Below are 27,267 nucleotides of genomic sequence, written 5' to 3'. Positions count from 1 at the left end.
ATTTCGATATCACAGAAATACTGCACAATCTTCTCCATCTCCCCTCCTTTCCCTCCTCCTCCATCCAAAAAGAGGAGAAAGGAGGTTGGCTTGTTAACTTTATGTGCTCGTTTCTCCCGACACGCAGTCATTCCCCCCTGACTGGGACGCACACTCGGTGGGCTGACACGTTCCTCAGCGGCACGCAGAAGTGGAGGAGCGGCGGCTGGATGTCAGAGGACCCCTGGGAAGCACCGCAACCACCCCTTAATGTGATGAACAAATAGCACTTTTCTTTGCATCTTCGGGATAAACTGACGCGCAGAGGGAGAAAAACACTCTTCATTCGATTTTTTTTTGGAAATTGGGATTAATATCTTATTTCTATCCAGGTAGGGGAGCTGGGTTGTTTTATTTGAGTTTATTTTCAGTGTTGTGAGTATTGTGCTCACCTACATGAGAATTACTTAGTTATACTTTACATTATGTGCTCAGTTTCTTTGGTTTAATGTTTTGCGCTTCATTAACATTTATGTGTACTTTTATGTCTAATGTTGAAGATGTAATGTTAAACAATGTTGCTTGCACCAAATAATACATAGCATGAAAAAAAACGATGTTTATATCCTTCTAATTATTATTATAACGATATGGCTATCATAATGTGGTCCTCTCAACCTGTTACACCCTTTGATGCATGCTGTAAAGCCAGGTGTGCACTAGATGGCGCAACTAATCTCCACATGCTGTTCAATCAGTAATAAAGGATGTGATAATATTTGGACAAATTATTTCCACTCCATACCTAAAGCAATTTTCCCTTACTGTCTTTTTAGGATCTAAATATAACACATTTTAATAAATTTAATTGTGTGTGAACAGCATTAAGCAGCACATGGGAGTATAGCAGTAGATTGGTCTACTCTTTGCAGTATTTATATACATATATATACATATATACATTTATATTGATTATTTCTTTTACGTGATATAATGCAAACAGCTCATCATGGAGGAAATTTATTTTTTCCTTCTGGTGACTTCATGTCCAGAAACCAACAGCCAGGAACAGAGTCCCTTCACCATAGAAGGACAAAGCAAACAGTGTGAGACTGACTGGAAAATGGTCAGACAGTTAAAATTGATGGTTTAAATGTGTGTGTTTCCTGACCTTTCAGCATGCCTGCCTATTAGCCAGTCTGCGGGTTGACCACCCTGCACCTGCCAGTGTTTCTACTCTGTGACTCTTCCTCCCTGTCTGTCTGTCCATTTGCCTCTTTCAACATGGCATTGTTTTACTTTATTTTCATACTCACAGCTTAGGTGCAGCTCTGCAGTCCCTCTGCAGAAAATTGCTCTTTAAACAGCTGGTAATTGGTGTTTTCTTTTTTCTTTATTGTTGCAGTTAAAACTTATTTCTTGTCATTTTTTTTTGTCTCAATAAAATATGTTCATTGTTCATGTTATTTCATAGAGCAGCTATTGCTTAAAGCCATTCATAACTCACTTATAATTGGCCCAAACTCTGGCATAATCCACATCTTTTAAATGAAGCCTATCTTTCCACAGGCATGGATCCTCACGCCAGTTCTCTCTCCGCCACTGAGAGATTCAGCCCTTTTTTTTGCTGTGCCATATTGCTCTACTCTCTGTTCAGCTTTGGTTAGGCTTCATCTCTGCAGCACTGAGCAGCTTGCCACCACATCCAAGCTAGGCGGCATGAGAGGAGCTGCCAAAGAGCTCCTTTTTTTAGGGATGGAAGTCACCAAATTACAGTCGCTGCGGCAGTTAACTCCACCCGAATGCTCTTACCAGACCCGCCTAGGACTAACAGCCTGTATATCTGAAGAGTGAATGGTTTAAGGATGCATGTGTGCCTGTCAGAGGAAGACATGGCACAATGAAATGAAAGAGAGGGTGGAGGGGGTTAGTCAAACAACCAGATAATTTCAAATCTTTTATTTAAACACTTTACGTGTTTATGCATATGAGAAAATGTGTTTGGGTCAACATAGGTTCCCACATGCAAACATTTGTGAGTTTTACATTTTTTTGCACTAGTTTATGGCTCAACTTCAAAACAAGAAAAGTATCTCATTGTGTGAGCCCATGCAAACATTGATTTATTCTCTGCAAACCTATACCAAGCCATGCACATTATTTTGTGCACAGTAAGCACTGTGATCACTTTGAGCCACCATGTGATTTTAATTTGCACTGAGTGTTGACGTGGCAGCTGCCAATACACTTATGTTGTGATGCCAGCTGGCACTTGGTAAACTCTTTCCCCACCTTAACTCTGGTCACATGTCTGCCTGCGCTGTTTGAAGAGCTGCATTTGGCATGAATAGAGATGGAAAATAATAACAATTTTGTCAGGTGTGGCAGGTTTTAGCATCTTCATTGTTGAGGGTTCATTATTGCACCAAAGAGCAATTTGCAGGGACCAAAGCAGTTGTGCAAATATAGAATGTGATGATTTTTCATGCACATCAAGTTAATCTTCCTCTTTTATGTGAGTGGACAAAGAAAAAAAAAGATATAGTATTTGTCTTTCTCTGGCTGCAGTCATGGGAGAAAAAATACAAAATTACTTTGGCAAGAGCATATAATTTAAATAAATGCTTGTGTCTGTTGGGCAAATGCTATCTTTTAGTTAAATAGAAGTAAACTCAGTAGATATGATGTCGGACAAGTACCCAGCACATGATGGATGGTTCATATAGGAAATGGAAAACTAATCTCAGACGAGTGTGGGAAACTCCAAACACTTGAGGGGGGACTATTTAAGATGGTGCCATCACAGATTCCATAGTGTTTTACAATAATTCAAGATCTTTTCATCCATATATCATCTCCAAAAGTCTGTCTTATATGTTATCTGTTGCTTGGTTTCCTCCATTGTTTTTTTTTTTTATATGTTGTCTGATATGACTGATTCATCCACCTTCAGCTTACTTCTCTAAGTGTTTGCTAGTCTTTCTGAAAGAGAGATTGACACATTTGAATTAAGGTCACATAACTTTTCTTTGGGGAATCCTCCCTTCTTCCTTCTGTTATGGAACAGAGCAAAGACTCAGGAGCAACATTATATGCCTATAAGCCTAAGATCATATGGCTGTGAAAAAATTTAAAATGCTAACACATGCCTTGCAATTAGCAATCCCATTTGTTCCAGTGGTTTAAGAGTCTAGCTTACTGAAAACCAAGAGATGAGCTAAACATTGCATTGAGCAGTCCACTCATTTTTGGCTTTACAGTGCAGTGGAGATGCTTCAGCTTGGATAGTCCTCATCACTTACATCCTTCTGGCTAATGTGGACACACAACACCCACTCTTTCTTTCTGTCTGACTGCCTCGTAATTGTCATTCTGCTCTCGCCTCTTTCTTCTTTTCCATTTTCTAGTCTGACCCCCCCACCCCTCTGAACACACACACACTTCACTGCATCGCATATTATAGCAAAACAGAAATAGCTCCATCCATCCATCCATCCATCCATCCATCCATCCATCCATCCATCCATCCATCCATCCATCCATCCATCCATCCATCCATCCATTAAACCACTCTTGGCCATTGTGTGGGAGGGGAACTGAGGCAACAACAATTAAGACTGAAGCCTTCGGTTTGTTTTTTATCTCAACCCCGGATGTTCGAAGGCTCGCAGCTTAACTTAATGGAGAGGAGAAAAGGGAGGAATTTAAATGTACAAACACTAGAGCCAGATAAAAGTGGTTATTACAGCCAGCAGGGCTGCTTGATTGTGGGATGTAGTTTAGTCTTATCGTCATGTTGTGTTTATAGTAGCCGTGGAACGTCAGTCGTGCTGATGACAGACTGTACTAGTTCCTTTTTTCTGTCTCTCATCATACCCAGTACTTCTTTGTGTGAATTTATATCCATTATCACATCTCTATAAAAGGAAAACAAAAGCAACTCCACAAATCAGAGCATGGGTGTCACCAGAAATTGTAGCCATATAAATAACTGGTGGTGTCTTCTGTGTGTAATCGAACTCTTTTTGCGTTGTATGTTGTGTGTCATTGTGTGATGCTGACTCTGTGTGCTCTAGCTGTGTCCTTTTAGTTGCATTCTTCTGGTCAAACCAAGGCCAGTGGTGTTTTTTTTTCTACAAAATGGTATAATTTGGCAGCTATTTTTATTGCAGAAAGTAGACTGCAGGGGCCAGTTATTCATGTGCTGAGACCAGGTCTACATCATGCACAGGCTCTTTGTTTAAATGCCCTTAATGTCACTGAATAATAGCACTATTTCTTTAAATAGAGCAAAAATAAATGCAGTTTCAGAGATTGAATAAGCATCTTTAAAGCACAGTGTAAGAGACTGAAAATAGATATGTTCTACTGGATAAGGACAACTGTCATTTAGTATTTTAATTGATAAACATGCAACACAGTGAAGTCTTACTATGGCTACAGTTATGGATTTCTTTGAGAGATGTTGCTTTCACAGGCTTAACTTTTTGTAACTGAAGCAGTATTGAGAATTTGGAATGACTGACATTTTTCCAAAACTAAAGTTCCCTTGAACTCCCCCATGAGCTTTAATTCTTAGTCATTATTGTGACTGAGTACTACTTGAAATAACCTTGAAAATTAAGCAAAGATCAACAAAGTAAGGTGTTTCATTTAGTAGAATAGGACTGAGGCACATTTGCCACTCCAAAAAAAACTAAAAAAATCTCCTTTAAACTTGCAGTAGACAATGTGGATAATTTTTGTTCTATTGTTTTACAAACCTTGCATTATCCCTTTCTCTCGAGCCCTGTGATGTGTAAAGACAAATTATGCTCCTGTCCATGTTTCAGCATGATTCCTAAACTTCTCCGAAGGTCTGTCTGCATGCTAACTGTTGGCATCAAGACTTTGCAGCCCACTGTAGGATTATGGAGCCAAAGATCAGAGGGGGAATTAGCACAACAAGGTTAGAGATTATAGGGTTTTAGGTCACTCCAGGGTCCCATGTAGGAGTGGGCTTTACTTCATAGGATTAGCCTCAAAGATCACAATTCCAACTGTATGGATCAATTGACCTGGCAATAATTTTATTTTTCTAAGAATGAGTTTTTTGGGTTGAGTAAGAGGGGGTGAAAAAGCTTGTTTCAGTCAGGTCAGTGCTACATGTCCAGTGACCTTGATTAGTCTTGTGTGTGCGTGTGCTCAACTATGACATCATGGAGACTATGTTGCAAATACATGTGCCTGCACTTGCAGACCCAGTTTCCTCCTCAAGTGAATGGCTGCTTTGTTGCAAAGTGCATTTGCAGGAATAAACTTTTCCGTCATTTAGGTGATGTCTTCTTTGCTATCTGATTGGCTGCTGAATAGAGACTTGCTCTCCTGGTAATGGTGGTGTGCAGGAGGCAGACAAGGACATTTTTTTCTTCCCAGGATCAGTTCCTGGCACTAGTAAGTGTGACGGGGGTATAAGTGTACTTCTCCTCAGCAGCCTCCAGCTTTGGTCTGCCTGTTAGGTGTGGTATAAACAGTAGGCCCTTATAATTAAGGATAAGCAGACCATGTCATAATAATTTTTTTTTACCCCAACACTAACTGCATACCCATGTCTAGATTAACCTGTTAGAAAACCTAAAGTAAAAATGTTTGCTCCTGGTTCCTTGTTAATAAGCCAATTAGCACCATTTCCATATGCATTTAGTATAAACCGACTTGATCTGTTCATAGAATGAAGTGACTATATTTCTCCACAGTACAATATACTGGAGTTTTGAAATTAATCTAAAAAAAAAGCCAAACTGTAGGATAACTATGTTTTCTTTTCTATGTTTCCTACACAGATTCATCTTAAGTTTCAGTTTCAGAATGTCAACTTGTTTCTTTATATTCCTACATGATGATGTTGGTCCATGATCCATGTCTTGCTAGTGTTCACTTGGGCACACTTATAACAGTGAAGGCGTGGATGACTGGAGGTGGTAGCTACAGTAAACCACAGACTCAAGAGATTGCTAGTTTAAGGCTCATCTTGTCTGTTTCTCACAGTTAATCCATTTTTATACTTTTCTATGTTGGTTGCCCACAGTTAGATGGAAAGTCTGCAGGGTTACACATTTACAGCTAGACATTTTACCATCCATAGATTGCATTTCCCTACATAAATGCTGCTTGACTACATACAACAGCCTCAGGATATGCTGCCATCTCAGGATTTTCAACTATGCACTGTGACAAACTAGATTTCAGACATGTGAAGAAACGTAGTTACACTTTTTTTGGTGAGACTGGGCTAAATTTCTTCTGTACCCTGCATGTTCCCATTAAAGTTAAACTCACTGTCACTGAACAAGGAAGCATAATCTGCTTTGAAACCAACAACTTCTTTCCTCTGACTCCAAGGGAATTTACCTGCTGGCACAGATTAGTAATCCAGCCTTTCCTTTGCACTTTTTGTTGCATCTTTTATCCCGTTATATAACAACCCATAGATGCACACTATCCTCATTGATATAATGCGCTCTAATGGGACTGGATAAAACCCCTGTCAGCACATTCTCATAAACAACAACATCACAAACACAGTCATTAGAATCACAATAAAGTAATTCCTCAAACAGTACAGACTTGATGAATAAACATCTCATTTCAGGTGTTTGGTAACTGAACATATAAGTTTTAATGATATCTAATAGCTGTAGAGCAAACATGCATTAAAACTCATGCTGCTCTCCTTCCTCTTTGTGTTTTCCCAGGTGTTCACATCTAAGATGTTGCCACATTGCTCCCCTCTGCTGTTGCTGTGCGTGGCCCAGCTGCTCTCCCTCTCCTCTGCTTTGCCCTTCGAGCAGAAAGGCTTCTGGGACTTTGCCTTGGACAGTATTGACAGTGGTGGGACGATGATGGTGATGAGGGATCAGGAAGAAGGTTCAGCCATAGAGGAGATCCCCCCTCCCGACATACCCATGTGCCCCTTCGGCTGCCACTGCCAGCTCAGGGTCGTCCAGTGCTCTGACCTCGGTTAGTGAGAGTGCGTGCAAAGGAAACAGAACAGTAGTATGAATGATGCTTTGTCATCATGCAGTTTGTTAGCGTGTGTTAGCTAAGGGAAAAATAATAGAGGATTTGAATGACTGAGCATGATCCCAGTCTTACAGCCATGGAGAGTTAAGCTGTATTATCTAGGGGGAGGGGATTTCTCCCTTGGGGTAATGCTGGTGTATTTTGACAAGCAAAGGCATCTCTTTGAGGGATTTTGTGTTCCAGACTGTGTGTAGATACAGGGTGGGAGGGATGTTGTATGCAGAACACTGTAATGAGAACAGGAAAGAAAAAAAAAAAAAAAAAAAAAAAAAAAAAGAGAGAGAAAGATCAACACAAGGAGAGAGGGAGGTATAGAAGAGAAAAAGAAAAAAAAAAGTTCTTAATTTACTCCACTTCTTAAGAGACAAGCTTTCTAATGGTTATTTTGTTTTCCAGGTAATGTAAATAATGTTTGATTAAAATCTCAGTGGAAGAAATAATGAGTTAATCCAGTGGGATTTAAACATAAAGGACATTATTCATAAATGATTAAAAGTTTGAGGTTTTCAGAAGGTTTTGAACATGAGATTAGGGGTTATTCAATTCATTTAAACAGAAGTAAAAAATAATGAAAACATTAACAAAACAGCAGTATAATAACTAATATATTTTATTCTGTCTTTTAAAGTCACAACCTAAAAAGGTTTATTATGAGTATGAGTTAATTTTAGACCTGTTTCCATATAAGTATTCCACAGATAATAAGAAAGCACGCCATTCTCCTTTGTCTATTCCTGCATGACTTAAAGCAGCTGAACTCACTTTTATTTATAGGTATAAAGATACTTCACATTATACTTGTCATATAACTCCAGCAAGATGTCTGTGTTTAGACATAATGGTTTTGTCGAATCATCATTTTACAAGCTCTATGTATTTACTGTCCCCAGTCTTTCTGCAGCGGGTAAATGTGGAAGCGTATAATTTCCGAGATGTCCAGCGCTTATTTGGAACAGATGTATTTTGGTGGTGGCGTCTGTCTCCTCTCACTGAGCATCCCAGCATGATGTTGAGCATTTGTGTCAAGAGGAACATGGGTTTCAGAGGGTGCTAGTGTTGTCAGCTTGTGGCTAAGGTTTCGAATTTTGTGGCAGATGTGGGTGAAGAGCAGCAGTTTGTGGTTTAGAGGGTCATAGCATTTACTTAGTCAGGGTCTAAGTGAGAGTTTGTTTTCTTTTGTCAGGTTTGTTTATGATGTCTGCAGATGTGATGCAGGAGTGCAGTACAGACTGAGGTTTCCAGCTGGCAGGAGACATGCCTAATATTGCAGGTGTTGACTGGAAGGTAATAGTTCCTGCCACATGAATCAGCTGGGTAACATCCAGCACACGAAGAGTTTCGTGGCAACTGTAAAAACCTTTCAACATTTTGGCAAAGTAAAGAACAGAGCAAACGTCTGGTTTGTGATTTATAATGCCTAGGGTGGAAATTTAATCTTTCCTCACAACTTAAAGGAGTCAATTTGTTTTCTGTGGGCAAACCGTTAAAAAGTTTTGGATAGAGCCTCTTTGCTAGCTTTCTCTGCATTGTGTGGGTATGGTTTGAACAGATTGTTAGAGGGAGCTGCCGAGGGTTTGATCCTGTGTGGTGTCATGGAGGGTGTGGCACAGTGCACAGCCAGAGTCATTTATCTAAAGTTAACCGTAGCTGGACAGCTCTGGGTAGAGTCTTGTGGATCAGATGTGGTCGGTGGCTGACTGGATCCCTGCAGAAGACCTGGCACTCTCTCACCAGTGGGCCTGGTTGCATCATGTTCTTGGTCCAAATAGGGTTTGTCTGGGTCGGGATTTGCTTACACATCCATGACCACATCTTATGCATTCATCTACATGGCTCTGTGATGCGGTCTCGTTAATGATTATTGGTTGCTGTGTGTGTGTGTGTGTGTTGAGTCATTTCTCTAGAGACCCCTACATGGAATAATTCAGGTGCATTTCTTAATGCTGCTTAATTGTGAATTAGTCACAATCTCTTCATAGTTTTTGTGAATTTATCACTCAGTAGACAATATTTATAGACAAGCTTAACAGTAAATGGCTTTGTTTGTTATGTTTTTGCCTGTTTTTTTTGTCACAAAGAAGCTAAAATGTTAGACATTTATTCCCCAAACAGCAACAAAGCTTCACCACTCACACATTAACACACACAGCTTGGATTTCTTTGTATGTGCCAGGGTTGAGCCCGTCTCTTTTATATTTGATGTGTGACTTTGTTGATGGTACTTTAGTCACATCTTTTGTGACTTCTGTGAAATGGAAACCACATGGAAAACATCTGGTGTCCCCATCTGGTGTAAAGGGAAATTGTGTTTCTGTGTGTGTGTGTGTGTGTGTGTGTCCTACTGAAGGAACTGCATGATTCTTTGTGTGTGCCCTCCATGGTTGTGTCTATGTCCACCTTTGCTTAAAATAATAGATGTGGAGCACCAAAGTACTCATTTGTGATCATGTGAGTGTGATTAGTTTGATTTTTTTGGGATGATGGAGCTTTAAACCACTGACCATTTTCCAACGTCTGTGTCTGAGTGAAACATTCTCAGTGCTAACCCATTAAAAACAAGGGTGTTGGTTGACAGTCAGCGCTGGAAGCATTTAATAGAGGATGACGCCTTCCTGTGTTTTTGCTGGTTTTTTCTTCAGGTTTGACGGATGTGCCAAAGAATATTCCTCCAGAGACCAAGCTCCTGGACCTGCAGAACAACCGTATCACTGAGCTAAAAGAGAATGACTTTAAAGGCCTTACTAACTTATATGTAAGACACACACACACACACACACTAGATACACTTGTGTTTTTCTTACCATGAACTTAGCACGTCTCCAGGATGTGCCACTGTAGCTTGTATCGACTTGAGTGTTGTGAAATATCATTATAATCTCCATTTCCTTTAGGGTTTAGATATTCATTTCCTCTCTTTTTATTTTCTATTTTTTTTTTTACCTTCACTGCATTTTGCTGTGAGAGCTTTAATTGTATTAAAGTGTAATTCTGAGCCAATCGGGAGTATTTGATCTCTCTACTCACTCCTGACCGACATTCAAGAGCACTGACCAAGAGCAATATTAAATCTGGCATCCTGGGAAAATCCTGTCATGACATTAGACAAAAGCATCTTTATTAAAGTGTGTTTACTGCTGCTTTAAAATGTTTCCATCCAGCCCAGGTCTGTGTGGTGAACTTCTGCTAAATCGTTTTGCAATTTGTAATTTCTATCATTTTTCTGACAACCTGACATCTACAGATTTTCTCAAACAGATTAAATAAAGACCCTTCTGACAATGTGCTGTCTTTGGTTGATATTCTTTTCCCCCTTTTACTTTTTTTAGGCTCTGTCAGTGAGGAATAACTTGATCTCTAAAGTCCATCCCAAAACATTTGCCCCTATGAAGCACCTGCAGAAGCTCTACTTTTCAAAGAATCTGCTGACCACAATCCCCAAAAACTTGCCTGCCTCCCTGGTTGAGTTGAGGATCCATGAGAACCGCATCAAGAAAGTGGCAGCTGGAACCTTCTCAGGACTGGGCAACATGCACTGCATAGGTTAGAAATACTGATGACTTCAGCAAATCTGCACTATATTCTGTGATGCTCACCATTTCCTTTGCTACTGCATTTGCAGAGAAATTGGATTTAGAAGATTAAAGGGCTTGCATTGTATTTCATGCCAGAAACACTCCCTTTATATTGCAGAAATGGGAGCAAACCCCATCCAGAACAGCGGTTTTGAGCCTGGAGCATTTAAAGGGCTGAAACTAAATTATCTGCGTATATCAGAGGCCAAATTAACTGGGGTGCCAAAAGGTAAGAACTCACCTATGGGGCTGAAATATAAAATGGAGGTATTACACTGTAGGGTTCTTTAAAAGAGTAGTTCAGCATCTTTGGGAATATAGTTACTTGCTAACATGATAATGTTATTTTTACACTGTCTGACACCAGAATGTTAAATAACTATGTTGTTGGTCCATGTAGCTCAAACATAACATTTTCATGTTGAGTGTCATGCTAGTGAATCAGGTTCAAGCTCCATCTGACTCAGTGTGAACCAAGAACGTTTTTACTTTGCCTATAGTCATTGTTGGTTATGGGTGAAGTATAAAAATACATGTTTAGAGTTAGATATTGATATATGCATAGAGCTGAATTAAAAAACAAATACCACAACAACAATAAAATACTCCACAGTGATAAACTTCAGTATGAATAAACATGCAGTTACAGGTTGGCATCAGGCCACCTGAATTCTGTCCTACACAAAATGTCAACCAGTGAAAAGTGCTGCCATCTCACAGTTTCTGCTTCTTCATTGTTTTAAATTTCAATTTTTTGGAAATGGAAACCTTTTACACAGTTTTCATGAGAAAATGCTGGCAATCAAAATGTTAGCAGCTAATTGCTAAAGAAAAGGCCATTTAGTTAAGTCTTGTTTGTCTGAAATGTGCAGCAAAATACTTAAAACCATCTCGCAAAATGTCACTTCCATCAACCAGAGAACAAAATGTCAGTATGTCTTGAACAGTCCAAATACTATTGGATTAATTAGCAATGTTTAAACCAAAAGTGAGGGCTCACAGGTTTGGTGTCTGGCTTCTAGATCTCCCAGAGAGTCTCCACGAGCTTCACTTGGACCACAATCAGATCCAGGCAGTGGAATTAGAGGACCTGAGCCGCTACAAAAACATCTACAGGTCGTCTTCACACTTAAACACTGTATTTTTGCACTTTAAAGGCTTTTGCTTGCATACCTGCAAATAGATTTATTCAGATTCAGCAATGCCCCTTAAGGGTAATAACACAAAGTACAGTTAATTAAATGGCACCTAAACACAGCAGGGAAATAGTGGTGCTTTATGTTTGTGTGTGCTTTCTCATCTCAGTGTAAATATTGCTTCTCATCTTCCTCTGTGTTACAAGTAAAAACCTCTCAGATACGTTCAAAAGGCTTTTTCACAGCAGAAATTTTGACAAGTAGGAAAAGCACTGGCACAAACCTAGCAATGGCTCTGTTCTCTTATAACGTGAAATATTAACATTTTGATTAACGCATGTATGTTATAATCTGTTATAATCTTCTCCTATTCTCTTTCATCTCCTTTTGACACACCTGTTCCCGGGATCATTTTTGGTCACAGGAGCATCACCAGGCTTCTAAATCCCTTATTCTCTTCTGGATTAACATCACTTCATTGCTTTGATAATCATCAGGGAATTTGTTACTCTGGCAGTGCCCTGTTTTTGCCTACGTAACATTTTCCACTTGTTTTTTTTTTCTCCCCAGACTGGGACTTGGCTTTAACCATATTCGCAACATAGAGAATGGCAGCCTGTCATATCTACCCAGTCTAAGAGAACTACACCTGGACAACAACCGCCTCACACGTGTTCCCCAAGGCCTTCCAAACATGAAATACCTACAAGTTAGTCTAAATAACTTTAGCTTAGAAAAATGATTTTGAGTGCTCCACATCTTGCAGTCTTATCCTCTACTTTTGCTTTTTCTTTCAGGTGGTGTACCTCCATTCCAACAACATCAGCCAGGTGACTGTAGATGCCTTCTGCCCTCGAGGATTTGGGATGAAGAGGACTTTCTACAATGGCATCAGCCTCTTTAATAACCCTGTGAATTACTGGGAAGTGCAGCCGGCTACATTCCGCTGTGTCAGCGACCGGTTTGCCATTCAGTTTGGAAACTACAAAAAGTAAAAATAAGGAGATGCTGGGAGATGGAAAGAGTGAGGGGTGAAAGGTGATGAAGAGAAGGGGTAAGAGCAAATAATTTAAACAACGAGGAAAAACTTGAGTGATGGTGTTAAGGGAGTTTCATTAATTTTATTATTGTATTTGTAGAGAGGATAAGTGATGGAGAAGATGAGCAAAAACTTATGGAATAGAAAAAGAAGTGGGGGAAAAAAAAAGAGTACAATCCCATGACTTGAAGTGAGTGGACAGCAAAACCACTGCAGCACTGCATCTGGGTTTTTGCATATTTCTAAATAAACATTTTGAAAGCTTTACCATCTGAAACAGATGAAAAAGAGGAGAATGTTTTTCCCCGAGCCTACATCAATGAAAAACAAATACTGAAAACTTGTGAAGCATTTCATTCAATTATTTTCCTTTCACATTGGTTCTTCTTGTCATAGAAGTCATTTTTCTAACACTTTGCTTAAGATATGAGTAAACTATAGGAAAGCAGTGCATTTTTGTTTTTTTTATACATATATTAAGGTGCTCTATGATTTCCTGTGCGTGTTCATTTCTTTGATATACCCTGTTTCTTTGGTCTATGATTAGGCAACAGGTAGTCAAAGAACTGTTGGAATTTTTTTTTTCTAACATCAACAGATGCAAAATAACACAAAAAAGTACAAAATTCCCTTTAAGTTTGTTGTGATTTAATTGATTAAAAGAAAGAAAGGTGTCCAATAAACACACTTTATCAAAGCTATTTTCTTATTGATTGATCTCTTAAGTCTATTCTTTACCTGTAGTTCATATTAGATATCTGACTGATACATTAATACAGTATTAAATGAGAAATGGAGGCAGTTAGGTCTCCCTCACACAGAAGAATCACACATCAGCATCTCTTTGAGAAAATGAAGGCAGTGTTTTCAAAGAGTGCTACAAATAATAGTAGTGTTGATGCATTGTTTTGCACAGGTTTTATTTTTTTTTTGTTTTGTTACGCTTTATCTGCTTCAGGGTACAGAATTTGGAGTTTAGAGGGTGGAAGATACCTTTATGACATTGGTAGATGTACGTTGAACTAGGTGTTATGTCTTGTTTCTGTTCTGTAATCTGACAACCTACTGCTGCATGTGAATAAAGACATTTTTGGCCTGCTGCATTGAGCGAGAGATCAACTGAGGATCCTGGTTGCTGTGTGAGAAATAAAGAGAAAATACCAATGATGGACACTCGATGAATGAACCTGGGCTTTAATAAAAACAAACAAACAAACAAACAAAGAAAAAAAACAAAAAAACAAAACAAAACATAAAGATTTATTTCAACAAATCTTTGAATAAGTTATCATTTGAACGCCAGCATTTACAGCACTGACAAACAAAGGTCTTCATGATATCTTGTCCAGAAGTAGCCTAATACATTTGCCAACCATTTTAATCTTTTTTAGTAGATCGAAAATGACATTTGATCTGATATCTGGAGAAGGAAAATACCATTTATTTAGCAAATTAGATGATTTACAATTTCTTTGACTAAAAAAATGTGAAAATCTTGCTTTTTTCTTTTAACTGAACTTTTTATTTGGTCAGAATTAGTGTTCTGTGTGGATTTGTGGATCAGAGGTGTTTTTTTTTCCATGTCTTGACTGGTTATGTCTTCTAAAGAGTTTTTTTTATTTTTTACTATGTCTTTTCAGTTTCCCAAGAGTTTTTTTTTCTCGTGATGCCATCTATAGCAACAACAGAATGATGGATGCATATAGTAGATTAAGCTGCGGAGAAAAACCAAAGTAAATGTCTTCATGAACTGTTCTTTGCATCAATATAAACCAATTTAAAAACATTTCCATGCAGTCAATTTGCTGTAAATTTATATACAACTGAAAAATGACAAAGTACAGTGATCCTATAAACCCTGTTTCCATACGGAAAAATAAGTAAATAATCAATGAAAAAAGGATTGTTGTGATTTCCCAATCTTATATTTCATATATTTTCATTGACAATAGTAAGACAGCATTCAGAATGAAATATTAGCTCATGTAGACCTTTCCATGTAATATGTGTCGAAACAAATACAGCCATCTCAGTTGCATGATCAAGTCATCCTGATATGATCAGAGGTTCTATGATAACATTGGGATGCTTAATAAACAGCTCATGTTTATAGTTGCCAGAGGATAGTTGGACCAGGATGCATTTAGTTATTTATTTTAATAAATACCTTTTCTCAGTTTCAGCCCCTGATATGTTGTCTTATTTTAAATTAAGTTAAATTATATATAAATTATTACTGATCACTTTAACTAATTGATCATCCTATATAGAATGAGAGAGAGGGGTGGGGGGTGAAGGTCAGACTCTAGGAAATTATAATTCTGATGCACATTTTGATTCAGATTATGTTTGAAAACTATAATAATGTGATTTTTTAAATTGTGTCATAACGTCCTTCTACATTATGGTCCCATTTGCATTTTCAATAATAGTAATGCATCTTTAAAATCAAGCAAGAGTGGCAAAGCCACATTTTCCTTTTTTCTTTCATTTTCAAAAGTGGCGCTCAGCGCGTCACCGCGGTGCGCCTCAGCCCGTCCGACAGAGACGTGTTCCTCGGGCAGAGCGCACTTGCCCGTGTTGACACTGGATGGATATGCGGCGATGCCCTTGCATATGAAAGCGTCTGCAGCGATCTCGAAGCAGCAAAGGAGAAATTTCGCTGCGGAGGAGAGACTGAGCGGAGGAGGAGCGACCGGCATCTGTACGAAAACGGCATCTGGTGGTCTGCTCGGTGGCAGCGGCCCGTCGATTCTCTCAGGAAGCCGGGGACTGGATTTGACATGTTGCAGGGATGTGCTGGTGAGTCGCCTGGTGCAGCAGAGCATGTGTGAAGCCCAGAATAAAAATCAGCAAGGCTGCTTCAGGCGCAGTCTTTATGGGCGACGGGGGAAGCCATGTAGTCAGCCATGTTCGCTGTGGTAAATACCACTCATGAATGTCTGCAAATGCCAAACGATAAATGCAAAAAAAAAAAAAAAAAAAAAAAGTAATCACATGGATGGAGATCTGTCTATTAATAAGCATGGCGCTGCTGATTGTCTACGTTCATGTTCTTCTTATTGTCGTGTTAAGGACTTATGGGATGATTTCCAGTATTAATGCAACTCACACAAGGCTCTCCATGGCACATAACTGGAGAAACAAGCAACTATGTTGTTGGTTTAATTTGACTCACAGGCATCACTAGGCTTCCATTAACGCCCAATGAAAATGTCAGCTTAAAATAAGCCATTCTAAAATAAGCAGCAAACATTTGTTTGTTGCTGCTTTGTCATCCCCTTCTTATTTTAGCTTTCACAAGACTTCACAATTGAGATAAATGGATGCATTGTCACTTACTGCGGTCTGTTTTTCCTACAGAAAGCTTGATGATGAAAGGAGGGAGAGAGGAAGACAAGTGGAGAGTGTCCTTCCTGGCCAAGGATAGATATTAATCAGACCCTTAGAAAACAAGGTAATCTACATCTACAGCTAATTTATATATATATATATATATATATATATATATATATATATATATATATATATATATATAAAGTTTAGTCTTAAAGACATTTGATCTTTGACAATTTAAAATTTAAACCTTTACCTGTGATCACAGCACATCCTAAACAAGTTAATAGTGACTTAGGTTGACCAGATACTTTCTTCACAGCTCGGAAATGTGCTCAGGGTCACTGTTTTCCTACATGACAAAGTTAGGACTTTGGTAACATGTTTCTAAAAGTAGCATCACACTGCAAGATGGATCAGTATTTATGTTGTTCAAGGATGCTTCTAGATTTTGGAAACATCACAAACTTTGCCTGCAGCAAGACATCCCAAAGCTGTTACTGATCCACTTACACGGAGAGGATGCTTTCATCTTTCATCTGATGATGAATGTAGACACACCAGAGGTCACCAACTTTGACTCATCTGTTCATGGGACTCTTTTCCAGTCATCCTCAGTTCAATGTCCTCAGGCCATCAGACTACTCCAGTCTCTTCTTGTTTTGGTGTAAGAGTGCTTTCTTCCTTGGAGGTCTGGTATGCAAGCCAGCAGTACAGCGCTGTCTCCAGATTGTTGACCCTAACCCCTTTGAAGCTGTTACATCAACAATTAATAAGCTGTTTTGAGGAGTCACAGATACACTGTGTGAAGCCCAAATCTTGTGTTGTTTGGCAGCTTTATGTAAACAACTAATGTTTTAGCGTTCCTTGACACTATGTCACTCAGACTGACTCACATACACTGTAAAGTTTGGAAATATTCTGCTAGATAAATGAGCATTTTTGGAGTGTATTGTAAACAACAATACTTTATCTTTTCTTTCAGTACCACCTGTGGTCAAAAGGTGATGGCAGTGCTGACTGAGCTTCACCACAACTTCAACCCATTCCTGCAAATGTATGCTTGCTTCCTGCACGCCTGAGCCTACACTCTGGGGTGCCTCCTTCCCTTCCTCTCCTTCTGCCTCTCCTTACCCATTTCAAACCTCTCCCTCTACCCTCCTCACCCTGCTGCTTCTTGCTTTTCCTCCCACCCCACCATCAACTTTCTCCACCTGGAATTTTCCTTTATCTCTGCATACGTCTTCATTATGGCTTGCTGTGGTCGTTCTCTGGACTCCCCTTGCACACTAGCCTTGTTAATAGGCTTCCAGTTTGCCTTTGTTCTCTATTTCTCCCTTGGGGGCTTCAGAGGTCTGGTGTCTGTGTTGGTGCACACCACAGAGCCTGAGTTCGATTATTCTCGACCTCACGACGTCTACACCAACCTCAGTCATCTAGGAGTACCGCCTCCCCCGCCTCGCAACTCTGGTGCTGGAATTCCTGCCACAGGACAACCGTTGAGAGACTGCCCGATCCCATCCCCCCTGCTGGGTAAGAGAGAGGGTTCTACATGTATTTTGCTATTGTATTTTCTTTTATTGTGCAAAGCTGTTCAGACATATTTAGACAGCACTCATCCTTTCCTTTCCTTTCCTTTCCTTTCCTTTCCTTTCCTTTCCTTTCCTTTCCTTTCCTTTCCTTTCCTTTCCTTTCCTTTCCTTTCCCCCAGTTGGACCTGTCTCTGTCCATCTTTCCTCTCCTCTGTCTTTGGAAGAGATCAGACAGAGAAACCCGTTGGTTTTGCCCGGTGGACGCTACCGGCCTCCAGACTGTGAACCCCGTCACCACACAGCAATAGTAGTACCATACCGGAACCGACAGACACACCTCCGTGCCCTACTGTACCACCTTCACCCCTTTCTGCAGAGACAACAGATCCACTACAGCATCTACATCGTACAGCAGGTCAGGTTATGTATTTCTGTTGGCTTGCATTCTGCTTTCAGATGATACTGTTGCTAAGTTTTTCAAAGTGGTTGTCAAGTGCTTGCTCTCCATGTTTGCATACACACACAAAACACCCCATTTTGCAACTGTAATATTAGTATAGTTTTAGAGGAATAGGGGTAAAATAACTGAAATGCAGATAAATGACTTGTAAATTACATTATAAATAATTCTCATGTAATATACTGAGATTATGTAATGCTGGTTTTATGGATGTAACAACAATGCCATAAGAATTCCTACATAATTATGGTGCATTAATGTTAAATAATTGTGGTCAGCAGGATTTTTCTGTACAGCTATTGGTTGCAACAACTGTGCAGTATCAGTATGACCATTTGGTAAAGTCTGCAGCACTGTTATTGGCTATAAACTGTGACCACATCAAACTCAAATTTACAAATTGTAAATCTGTTGCCCACTTCTCTTCCCAATATTTTAAACAACTGGTATACATCTAATTTTTTAAAGCTGCTAAAAATATGAAACTAGTCATTTAGCAGTTTACTAATATTAATGGCTCTGGCCTAGTACAAATGATCTGATTGGAATTTGCTGTGGATGTACACACCCTTAGACCTGAGCAATTTAGAAACCATATTATTTTCACAACTATGGTCAATTTTACTCAAGCATAGTAAAAAAATATTCTATTTAATTTAAATTGGATAAGACACTAGATGCCTGTAGGTCCCACTCCCAGACTGAATTTTAACCATACTAGATTGTTGTTTTTCTTTTTGAAACCAGCTGTAATAATGCAGTGCCTTCCTAAAGGGTGTAAGCTCCTTTTGGGAGAGAGGATTATGAATTACTAACCATGCTTTTGCTCAAAGAGTATTAATATTCAGCATCAAAGTATCCTCTGGTGTACCATACCTTAAATATCCCTGAGCAGGTTAAAACTGTGAGTCAAAACATGTTGTTTTTGTTTTTATAGTAGTACATTAATGTGCAAGTATATTTGCTTCTATGTCTGGCTTCAGTGGGGGAATAGTACTTTTAACCGAGCCAAACTGCTGAATGTTGGCGTGCGAGAGGCCCTTAGAGATGAAGACTGGAGCTGCATCTTCCTTCATGATGTTGACTTGCTCCCTGAGAACGATCACAACACCTACACCTGCCACAAACAGTTTCCCACACACCTGTCTGTGGCCATGGACAAGTTCAGATACAGGTAAACGAAAAGTGTGAATGGCTGTATGGATGTCAAGTGTTATTGCATTTTCCTAAGATTTCTTTTTCAAGATTGGACATGATATGTCCCTCTTAGGTTGCCATATCCACAGTACTTTGGCGGGGTGTCTGCAGTGACCCCAGACCAGTATATGAAAATGAACGGCTTCCCTAACCAGTACTGGGGCTGGGGTGGAGAAGATGATGACATCGCTGCCAGGTAAAATGAATGAGTGTACGCCCTGCATGATGAGAGATTAAAGTGTAAACTGTGCATGTTGACTTGTAAAATGTGCATGGGTATTCAGCTTAGAAACTTCATGCAAAGACATTTCAGCCTCTTTCTTCTGCAACTTTTCTACTCATCCATCTTTTATCTCTCATTTACAATTTCATTACCTCATATTTTCCTTTCCTAACTTTTACTTATGTCCTAACATCATTATTCATCTTCATGCCTCCTCCCATTGCCGACGCTTTGCTTTATATTTCTTGGAATGGACTCAGTGGGTATGTTTGCATCAACTAGCTTGCAGATTTGGACAGAGCTGCTTGCTTAAGAGTTTTCAGGCAGTATTAAAACTTTCCCATTGCTATGCTGTGGTTTTCCTCTCTCCACTCTCTGGCTCTACAAGCCTTTGACAAGCACTGAATGATATTTGCAAATTAAAATTCATGAAGGACATTCACAGCGTTAGTTGCATCACTTTTTCATCAACTTAGATAATTGAAGTAATACACAGGAAGGGAAGGAAAAAGGGAACCACAGTTTTGCACCACCAATAAGCTATAAAAGTAGATTTTTCAACACAATGTTATTCTTCCTCTTAGTGTTCTTTACTTTTCTGCTCTTAAATTAACTCCCTAAATGCACCTGAAATGAGTAGTTTCCTTTGGAGAAGTAATAACAACTAGTTGTAATTTTGTGATTAGAGTTCAAGTTTAATTTTTTAGAAATATGTGAAATGATGAAGTTTCTTCCATCTGTGGATTGTTGCTTTTCCAGAGTGCGTCTGTCTGGCATGAAGATTGTGCGCCCTCCAGTGGCCATTGGTCATTACAAGATGATCAAGCATAAAGGGGACAGAGGCAATGAGCAAAATCCTCGCAGGTACGTATGGACACAACCACAGACATTTGTCATTTAGTTTTTTAGTGCGTGTGTGTGTGCGAGATGAAAAAGTTAATGTTGCTTTTCACTTGCAAGAGTTCTTGAAAGAAATCAAAATAAGAAATGTACTAAATGTTGTACTATTCCTGTACAGTTTGACTGTGAAATAGACACACACAGAGTATTTGTCATCCTAGATTTGATCTTCTGAAAAGGACCAGACTCAACTGGCGTTCTGATGGCCTCAATTCATTGACCTATGAGCTTCTTTCCAAAGAGCTGCAGCCTCTCTACACCAACCTGACTGTCAACATTGGGGGAGACCCCCGTCTGCCCCAGGGCAAAGCCCTCATTCCTGCAAAAACAACAACCTCAGTCAACCTACACAACACCAGCAAGATGAGAGGCACAAACAAACAGGAAAAGATGCTAGAAGGAGGTGTGACAACAAACAGAACTGTGGTCCAGCAGATTGGCGATAAGACAGAACCTGTCCACACAAAGACAGCAAATGTAACCACACAGGAGAACACAGCTGTGGAAATAAGAAGTGGTCTAATAAAAAGAAAAGCATCACATCTGTAGCATGAAGTGGCTGCCTCCATCATTCTGATCAGCAAGACAAAATGGAGGAAAGCACCGTACATCTGTCGTATTAAAGGTAGTTATTCACTGGATAAAAAAACAAAGCCAGTTTTGTCTACAGGGGTGCATTCATGGACACCACCGAGACACCTCTTCTGGGTTTATTTTCCACTGAATGCGATGCTGGCTGTAGTGATGCAAATCTGTGGTTATATCTATATCTGGAGCAGATGTAGAATGGCAAACGACTCGGTCATATCTACGTATAGGTCCAAAACAAACTCATTGAAAATGAGACAGCAAATATAAACACCTCTGCAGACAGGTATCGCAAGCTGCAAGTAACCCTTCTGCAGACCTGCAGCTTCCTCCAGTCTGCACCCTGAAAAAAGCTGCTGCTGTCTGTCCACCTCACTCTACAGTGGGTTTGTGTTTCTGTGCCTTCTCTCTTTTATGCGCATTTTATAGATTGGTATAGCTGCTTTTAGAAGCCGACCTGGGGTAAGATTTATCTCTCCTGCCACGTGGAAAAATTGCTAAAGTTTGGGAGCATAAAGCTGATCTTGGAATAGAACAAACTGTTCCAGGACGGCTGTTTTATATTTGCGTGCACTGATCAATCGCTGACCAACTCCATAGTTATTGGACAATTCTAGAGTTTATATTTATATAGAGAGACTTCTTTATTTGTGTAATGCTTTGTTTTACTGTCTTTTCATTACAGTCTGGTGCCTCTCTCTCTTACATTTAGTTTATAGACAATCAGATTATATGGGAAGGTAACTCTGTATCTAACCACATGACAAAAATGACTGTCTTTACGCCTGTCCGACAAACATAGACTTGGCATGATAGTTGTTTAGCTTGAATATACTAACAATACATAGGTAGATCTGTACTCCAGATATATGTAGTTTTTATTTTAATTGTAGGTTAGTCAGATTTCAGGAAAAAAAGACAGTACTGACTAATTGTTTTCAGTTTGTGGTGTTTTTTTTTTTTTTTTAAATCTAAAGTAGTCTTAACAAAACACTGTGCATAGATTTAGGCCAGCTTTTAACTACATGGCCTTTGTGCATCTTCAAGTTTGAAATGAGTGTTTGCTTCTTCTTGTCCCTCTTCATTCACTGCAGTGAGGCTTTTGTGTTGTGAAAGGATGGAGACAAGGACAAGAAAACATGTCAGACTGAAAAGTAAAGCTTTATATAGAATTCTGAGGGCTGCCCAATCAGGACATGCATGTAGGCCATTTTTGTTGATCAGTTTTCAGCTACTTGCAGAATCTAAAATCATTATATATTTAGGCATTTGGAATGTATTAGTTTTAGTTATTTTCTAGTTTATGCTTTGTAAAGGGAGATATTATCAGGTGAGTGTACAGGGGACTTGAATCTGATTCCCTGTAGATGATAAGATTTCTCACTGCTATTTGAATCTGTACAACTAAACATAGCTTCAAGAGAAGTACTGTAACATTCAGTGTGAACACTTTTCATCACACTAACAGGTAATGTATGAGTTAGCCTAATTTGAATGTATTTAATTTATTCTTTTATTTATTGAGTCATTGATAGAGCTAAATGCACAGAAGTGATCCAGCAGTGCAGATGTGTTTGTTATTGTAGGCCGGACAGTTATCCCTTTATACCACGTGTCTGCATTTTTCTTATGTTAACATTGTGCCTCATAAATTAAGCCCATATCAGTGGAGAACTGTAGGTGTGCTGCAGAGTTTAGATGTGAGCAGCCTCAAGTGGTACAGTCTGGTGTAGCGCCAACTTAGAGAAGCCTGAATGAAACTGCAGTGTTGTGACATGAATGTTAATCATTAAGGTTCGCCATTCACAGGTTTCAGCCAATCAAATCTTTGCATTGCTCTTTCGAGGAGGGTTTTATCCTTCTTGCAGCATCACATGGCTGATCCCACCACCTTAAAGGAGTAGAAGACTCAGAATTTGATTCACTAATTGAAGCATGCACTGCTTGGTGTTGTGTTTTATGAACGGATATTGTTTTAAGAGGCCTAATTTCTTTAATTTCTTTGGCTTTATGCAACATGATTATTTATTGCTTACATTACATATTCTCCATTTATCATATTGCCTGGGACAAATCCTATATGAAAAGTAACAGTGACAAAGTGAACGCTTTTATGACATTATATAATCTTAGCAGATTAATCAGCAAACTGTGTGCTTACCTGGAGATTGTTCTATATTTAATAAATAGGTTAGTTTTTATAAAAGATGTTTTCGCTAAGTGTTGGACTTATATAATGTGTAGATAAATGCAAAGTCAGGAAGAAGGATTAGGATCATGGTGTTATTTATTTATTTAAAGAGTCTTAGATCATGAAATTTTTTCGTCATGCATAAATAACACTTGTAGAAGTGCATATATGAAGGATGGAAAACCAGCTGCTAGAGATGGGGTGTTTAAGTAATCATAGCAAATGAAAACATAATGATACATGGCATCAAAAATAAAGATGTTGATCACTGTAATCTTTTTATGTTGCCTTATTTACTGACTTATTTTGAAGATGAGAGTCAGCATTTTTTTTTGTATGTTTTCCAGAGCATAGTCAACAGGAAGGGCAACATAAAACAATGAAATAGGGACATTGTTTTGACTGAAAGCAAATATGTATACCAATAAAAACACAATCAAAAATGCATCTCCAATCATGTTTTCTGTAATGAACATTCATGTAATGACCTAAATGTAGAGAAACATACACATATGCACCATACACAGCACACTATAAATACTCTGCTTACAGCAATGCACCTCCCACAACACTCGAAGCCTCTTTATGAATGTGGGTTAGCATTTTGATAAGTGCTGCTCCAGCTCAGATACTGCAGAGATCAGATGCCCATACCAAGCTAATAGATTAGCAGAACACATGCTGCAGAGCTGTTTAAACTCTGCAAACCTGTTACATCACGCTGTGTATTGCAGGCCTCGATGTTCTATGTGGGCATAAAGAGCTGGATTAAAAAGTTGGATGTGAGCTCTTTTCCTATAAATAGACAGTAACTCTGAGCTCTGTGTTTTCGATTTGTTTCATAATCTAAAATGCTTTATGACTCACAGAGATTGGGCAAAACAAAAATTCACTAAAAGAGCACCTTACAGCCTGTCCAAGCGCCACGGCAAACGTTCAACGACCTCAGAAGGGTTCATCTAACAGCACAGATATTCACAACAAAAATAGTTAATTACAAGCTTTTACTTGACTCAATAATAGCAGTAATTGGTATCAAAAGCTATCATTACTACCATGGTGATGGCTATAAGCAAACAAAGTATGTTTGGTAAGTATTTGATCTTCTTTACAACCGGAAAAAAGGATCAATTTTGAAAATATATACTGTATATTATTAAGATTATATCACCTCTGTTACCAGATGACCAAATAGACTCACTGTCTCAATGTCTGGAGCAAATAAACAAGTGGGTGAGAGAGAATTTTGTGCAATTAAGTAGGAGCAAAACTGTGATAATTCTGTTCAGTATCCGTCAAAACTTTGAGACTCAGGCTCTAAAAATCCCCGACCAAGCTGGATAACCTTGGAGTGTTGGTGGGCTCAGATCTGACTGACAACAGCCACATCAAAGCTGTCACCATTGCAGCTTTTCACCAACTCAAAAACATTTGCAGAATTAAATGAACAGATCACACCAGTTTTGAACTCTTTACACTGGCTTCCAGTCACAGAACAGATTTTAAAAATCTTCTACATTGAAGGACTCAGGACAACTAGTCCAGACCAGAGTCCAGACTAAACATGGAGAAGCAGCATTTAGCTGTTATGCTACAAAACAAATAAACAAACTTCCAGTGGAAAAACTGTCACCAAATGTGAAACTTTAAAGTCCAGGTTAAAAACATTTCTTTTTCCATGTGCCTATGCATGAAATCTGTACGGTATCATTTACCTGATCTAAACTGTTGTTTGCTTTTAACAATTTAGCTACTTTTATATTATATATTTAGATTGACTTTAGCACAGACTGTTAACTATGTCTTAATGTTGTTTTATTATTTATATTAATGTACATGTTTTTCTTCATGTTCCTTCTACTATGTAAAGCATATTGCATTGCTTTTTTGTATGGAATTAGCACTAGAAAGTTGAACTTGCCTTGTAAGAAAAGCTGATTTTCCAACCAACACTTGGCCACAGAGTAGTTTCTTTTGTATTATATCTCTTGGAACAGCTGACTTATAATTCTGTAAACAACATTTTGTTTGGATAGTTGGCATCACATTTCCTATTACTTTAATTCATAATTATTCCAAAGGTCACATTTTTCTGTTTCATGAATAATTAGTATGTGTTGTGGTGGTTAGCACTGTCACATCAAAGCAGAAAGGCTCCTGGTTCAAATTTCAGCTGGGATGTGTGGAGTTTGATGTTTTCCTTGTGTTTGTGTGGATTCCCTCCAGTTCCACTGTCCAAAAACTTACATGTTAGGTCAAATAGTGACTCTAAATTGACATGTTTATTGTTTTGTCTCTATGTTGATCCTCTCATGGATTGCTGATCCATCCAGAGTACTCCCTGCCTTTGCCCAGTGGAAGCTGGGACTGGTTTCAGCCCCATTGCAACCCTGGAAAGGATAAAACGGGTACTGAAGACAGATGGATTACTAGATGGAGAATAACCAATAGGGGCAGCAAGCTTCTAATAAGCTGATTTGAGTATGAACTACTGAACACTGTGATTAGCTTCCTCTAACTCTATAATTAACCAGTCATAATGCTTCATGCCTAAACTTAACCAAGCTGTCCATCAAAGGTAAGAGGCAGCGTGCTACTTTTAACCTCATATCAGTCAAGAGAGAAAAGGTTATGTAAACCATGATATAAACTTTACCTTCAGAGATAAGTAACTTTAATGACATCATAGGGCTAGTATCATCTTCTGAGGTCATCGAAGCTGTGCATCTAATGTGATGCTGTCATGCTGTGATGGCAACACTGACTGTCCAGTTTGCACTTTCCTTCCAGTATACTGACACACTTGCCTGCTGAAGTGACCGTGGCAGACAGACGCACTGTAGGGGGCTGAGACAGCCTTTAGTCACGTCTTGTTACTGCATGGCCTAAGAGACAGAGCTGACCTCTTTCACACGTAGCTTAAGCAGACACACACACACACTCACACACAAAATGCTCAGACAAACACACTGAATAATATCTTAAGCCCAACAGTTTTATAAGAACGCACATTTAAGGGTAACACTCTCGTTAAGTCATTATCTTATGTGCTACCCTTGTGTCCCTTTTGACTCACTAATAAATATGTGGATGTGGAAAGTTTGGGTACAAAGCAGGCTACCAAGTTAGTCATAATCCAACAACCATCTTTTATTTAGGGGATTCAAATGCTTATTATAATCAAAGGTCTTTTATTGACAACAATTAACCAAACACTTCTGTGAAGATTTTAACAACTTAAGGCCAACAGAAGTAGTCACATTAGAGACAGAAAACAAGAGACAGGCTTTCTAAAATTTTGCTCTGCAGTAACTCTTTTAGTGTAATTCATTACCACGCATCAATGTGAAAATCTACCATGATAGTAGTTCCAGACACATTAGTTATATAACCAATCTAAATGCTCCGCTCTGAAAATCATTGGTTATGGGAATAACAGATATGAGAGGTTGTATCAAGATCCTGAGGCGGCATAGAAGCTAAATAATGAGGAGGAATCGGGATCAGCCGTCACGGTCGTAAGGGATGGACCCTCATTCTCGTCTTATCCCACGGCTGCTCAGCTGCTCCTGTCATCCATATTTGCAGCCTCAGTGGACAATTTCCTCAGCTGCAGGCCCTTTCAGTGCTCACAACAACACATCAAGTGAATTAATTCTGCTACTGTGGCAGCGTATTGGAGATCTAGGTCATGCAGTCATTGCTCTGTTTTTTTCCTTCCTTTTTTTTCTTTAACCACCTAGAGACATGTCAAAAAGCCCCTTATCTGGCTCATACTCAACCTGACCTTGACTTTCCCAGGTGACTTTCCACAGAGGTATGAGTGTGTGTCTGTGTGAACCAACTATAGTGGTTTCAGGGTGTTTGTGTGCCACACGTGTAACCTACAAGTTAGGCTATTTATTTGTGGGAAGAGCAGGTATGATGAGATGTTTTATGAAAATGAACAAGCTGCTGTCCATGTTTAGGGCTTGCCTGAAGCTATGTGTGCATTAAAGAGAAGAGGAAAACGTAGCAAGCAGCACAGGAGTGGATGTGGGAGGGTGAGCAGA

The 27,267-nt window shown here is 39.1% G+C and overlaps 2 protein-coding genes across 3 annotated transcripts; both read left to right on the top strand.

The window, feature by feature from the left end:
• The first annotated feature begins 38 nt into the window (after positions 1-38).
• On the top strand, positions 39-13,889 carry bgnb (biglycan b). Its single transcript, XM_042004513.1, has 8 exons — positions 39-371; positions 6,714-6,978; positions 9,681-9,793; positions 10,368-10,581; positions 10,732-10,842; positions 11,636-11,729; positions 12,320-12,458; positions 12,547-13,889. The coding sequence occupies exons 2-8, from the start codon at positions 6,729-6,731 to the stop codon at positions 12,742-12,744; spliced, it is 1,119 nt and encodes a 372-aa protein (XP_041860447.1). The 5' UTR covers positions 39-371; positions 6,714-6,728; the 3' UTR covers positions 12,745-13,889.
• Positions 13,890-15,288: 1,399 nt separating this feature from the next.
• On the top strand, positions 15,289-22,062 carry b4galt3 (UDP-Gal:betaGlcNAc beta 1,4- galactosyltransferase, polypeptide 3). Of its 2 annotated transcripts, none has more exons than XM_042004503.1 (8): positions 15,289-15,590; positions 16,156-16,245; positions 17,110-17,657; positions 17,836-18,071; positions 19,100-19,290; positions 19,387-19,509; positions 20,296-20,400; positions 20,598-22,062. In XM_042004503.1, exons 3-8 carry the CDS (start codon positions 17,375-17,377, stop codon positions 20,983-20,985), a joined length of 1,326 nt encoding a protein of 441 aa, XP_041860437.1. In that variant the 5' UTR covers positions 15,289-15,590; positions 16,156-16,245; positions 17,110-17,374; the 3' UTR covers positions 20,986-22,062. The 2 variants fall into 2 exon arrangements, with proteins under 2 accessions (XP_041860437.1, XP_041860436.1); XM_042004502.1 differs by having other exon boundaries at positions 16,152-16,245.
• The last annotated feature ends 5,205 nt before the right edge of the window (positions 22,063-27,267 follow it).

The sequence above is a fragment of the Melanotaenia boesemani genome, chromosome 13 (genome assembly GCF_017639745.1).
Source record: "Melanotaenia boesemani isolate fMelBoe1 chromosome 13, fMelBoe1.pri, whole genome shotgun sequence".
Classification (NCBI taxonomy): Eukaryota; Metazoa; Chordata; class Actinopteri; order Atheriniformes; family Melanotaeniidae; genus Melanotaenia; species Melanotaenia boesemani.
Note: the sequence above shows the minus strand (reverse complement) of the source record. Positions and strands in the feature narration are given on the sequence as shown.

Coding starts and splice junctions, on each gene's coding strand:
- b4galt3 (XM_042004503.1), top strand. CDS start 17,375: ATGGCTTGCTGTGGTCGTTCTCTGGACTCCCCTTGCACACTAGCCTTG. Junction 19,510..20,295: donor GATGATGACATCGCTGCCAG/GTAAAATGAATG, acceptor TTGCTTTTCCAG/AGTGCGTCTGTCTGGCATGA. Junction 20,401..20,597: donor AATGAGCAAAATCCTCGCAG/GTACGTATGGAC, acceptor TTGTCATCCTAG/ATTTGATCTTCTGAAAAGGA.
- bgnb (XM_042004513.1), top strand. CDS start 6,729: ATGTTGCCACATTGCTCCCCTCTGCTGTTGCTGTGCGTGGCCCAGCTG. Junction 9,794..10,367: donor AAGGCCTTACTAACTTATAT/GTAAGACACACA, acceptor TACTTTTTTTAG/GCTCTGTCAGTGAGGAATAA. Junction 12,459..12,546: donor CAAACATGAAATACCTACAA/GTTAGTCTAAAT, acceptor TTTTTCTTTCAG/GTGGTGTACCTCCATTCCAA.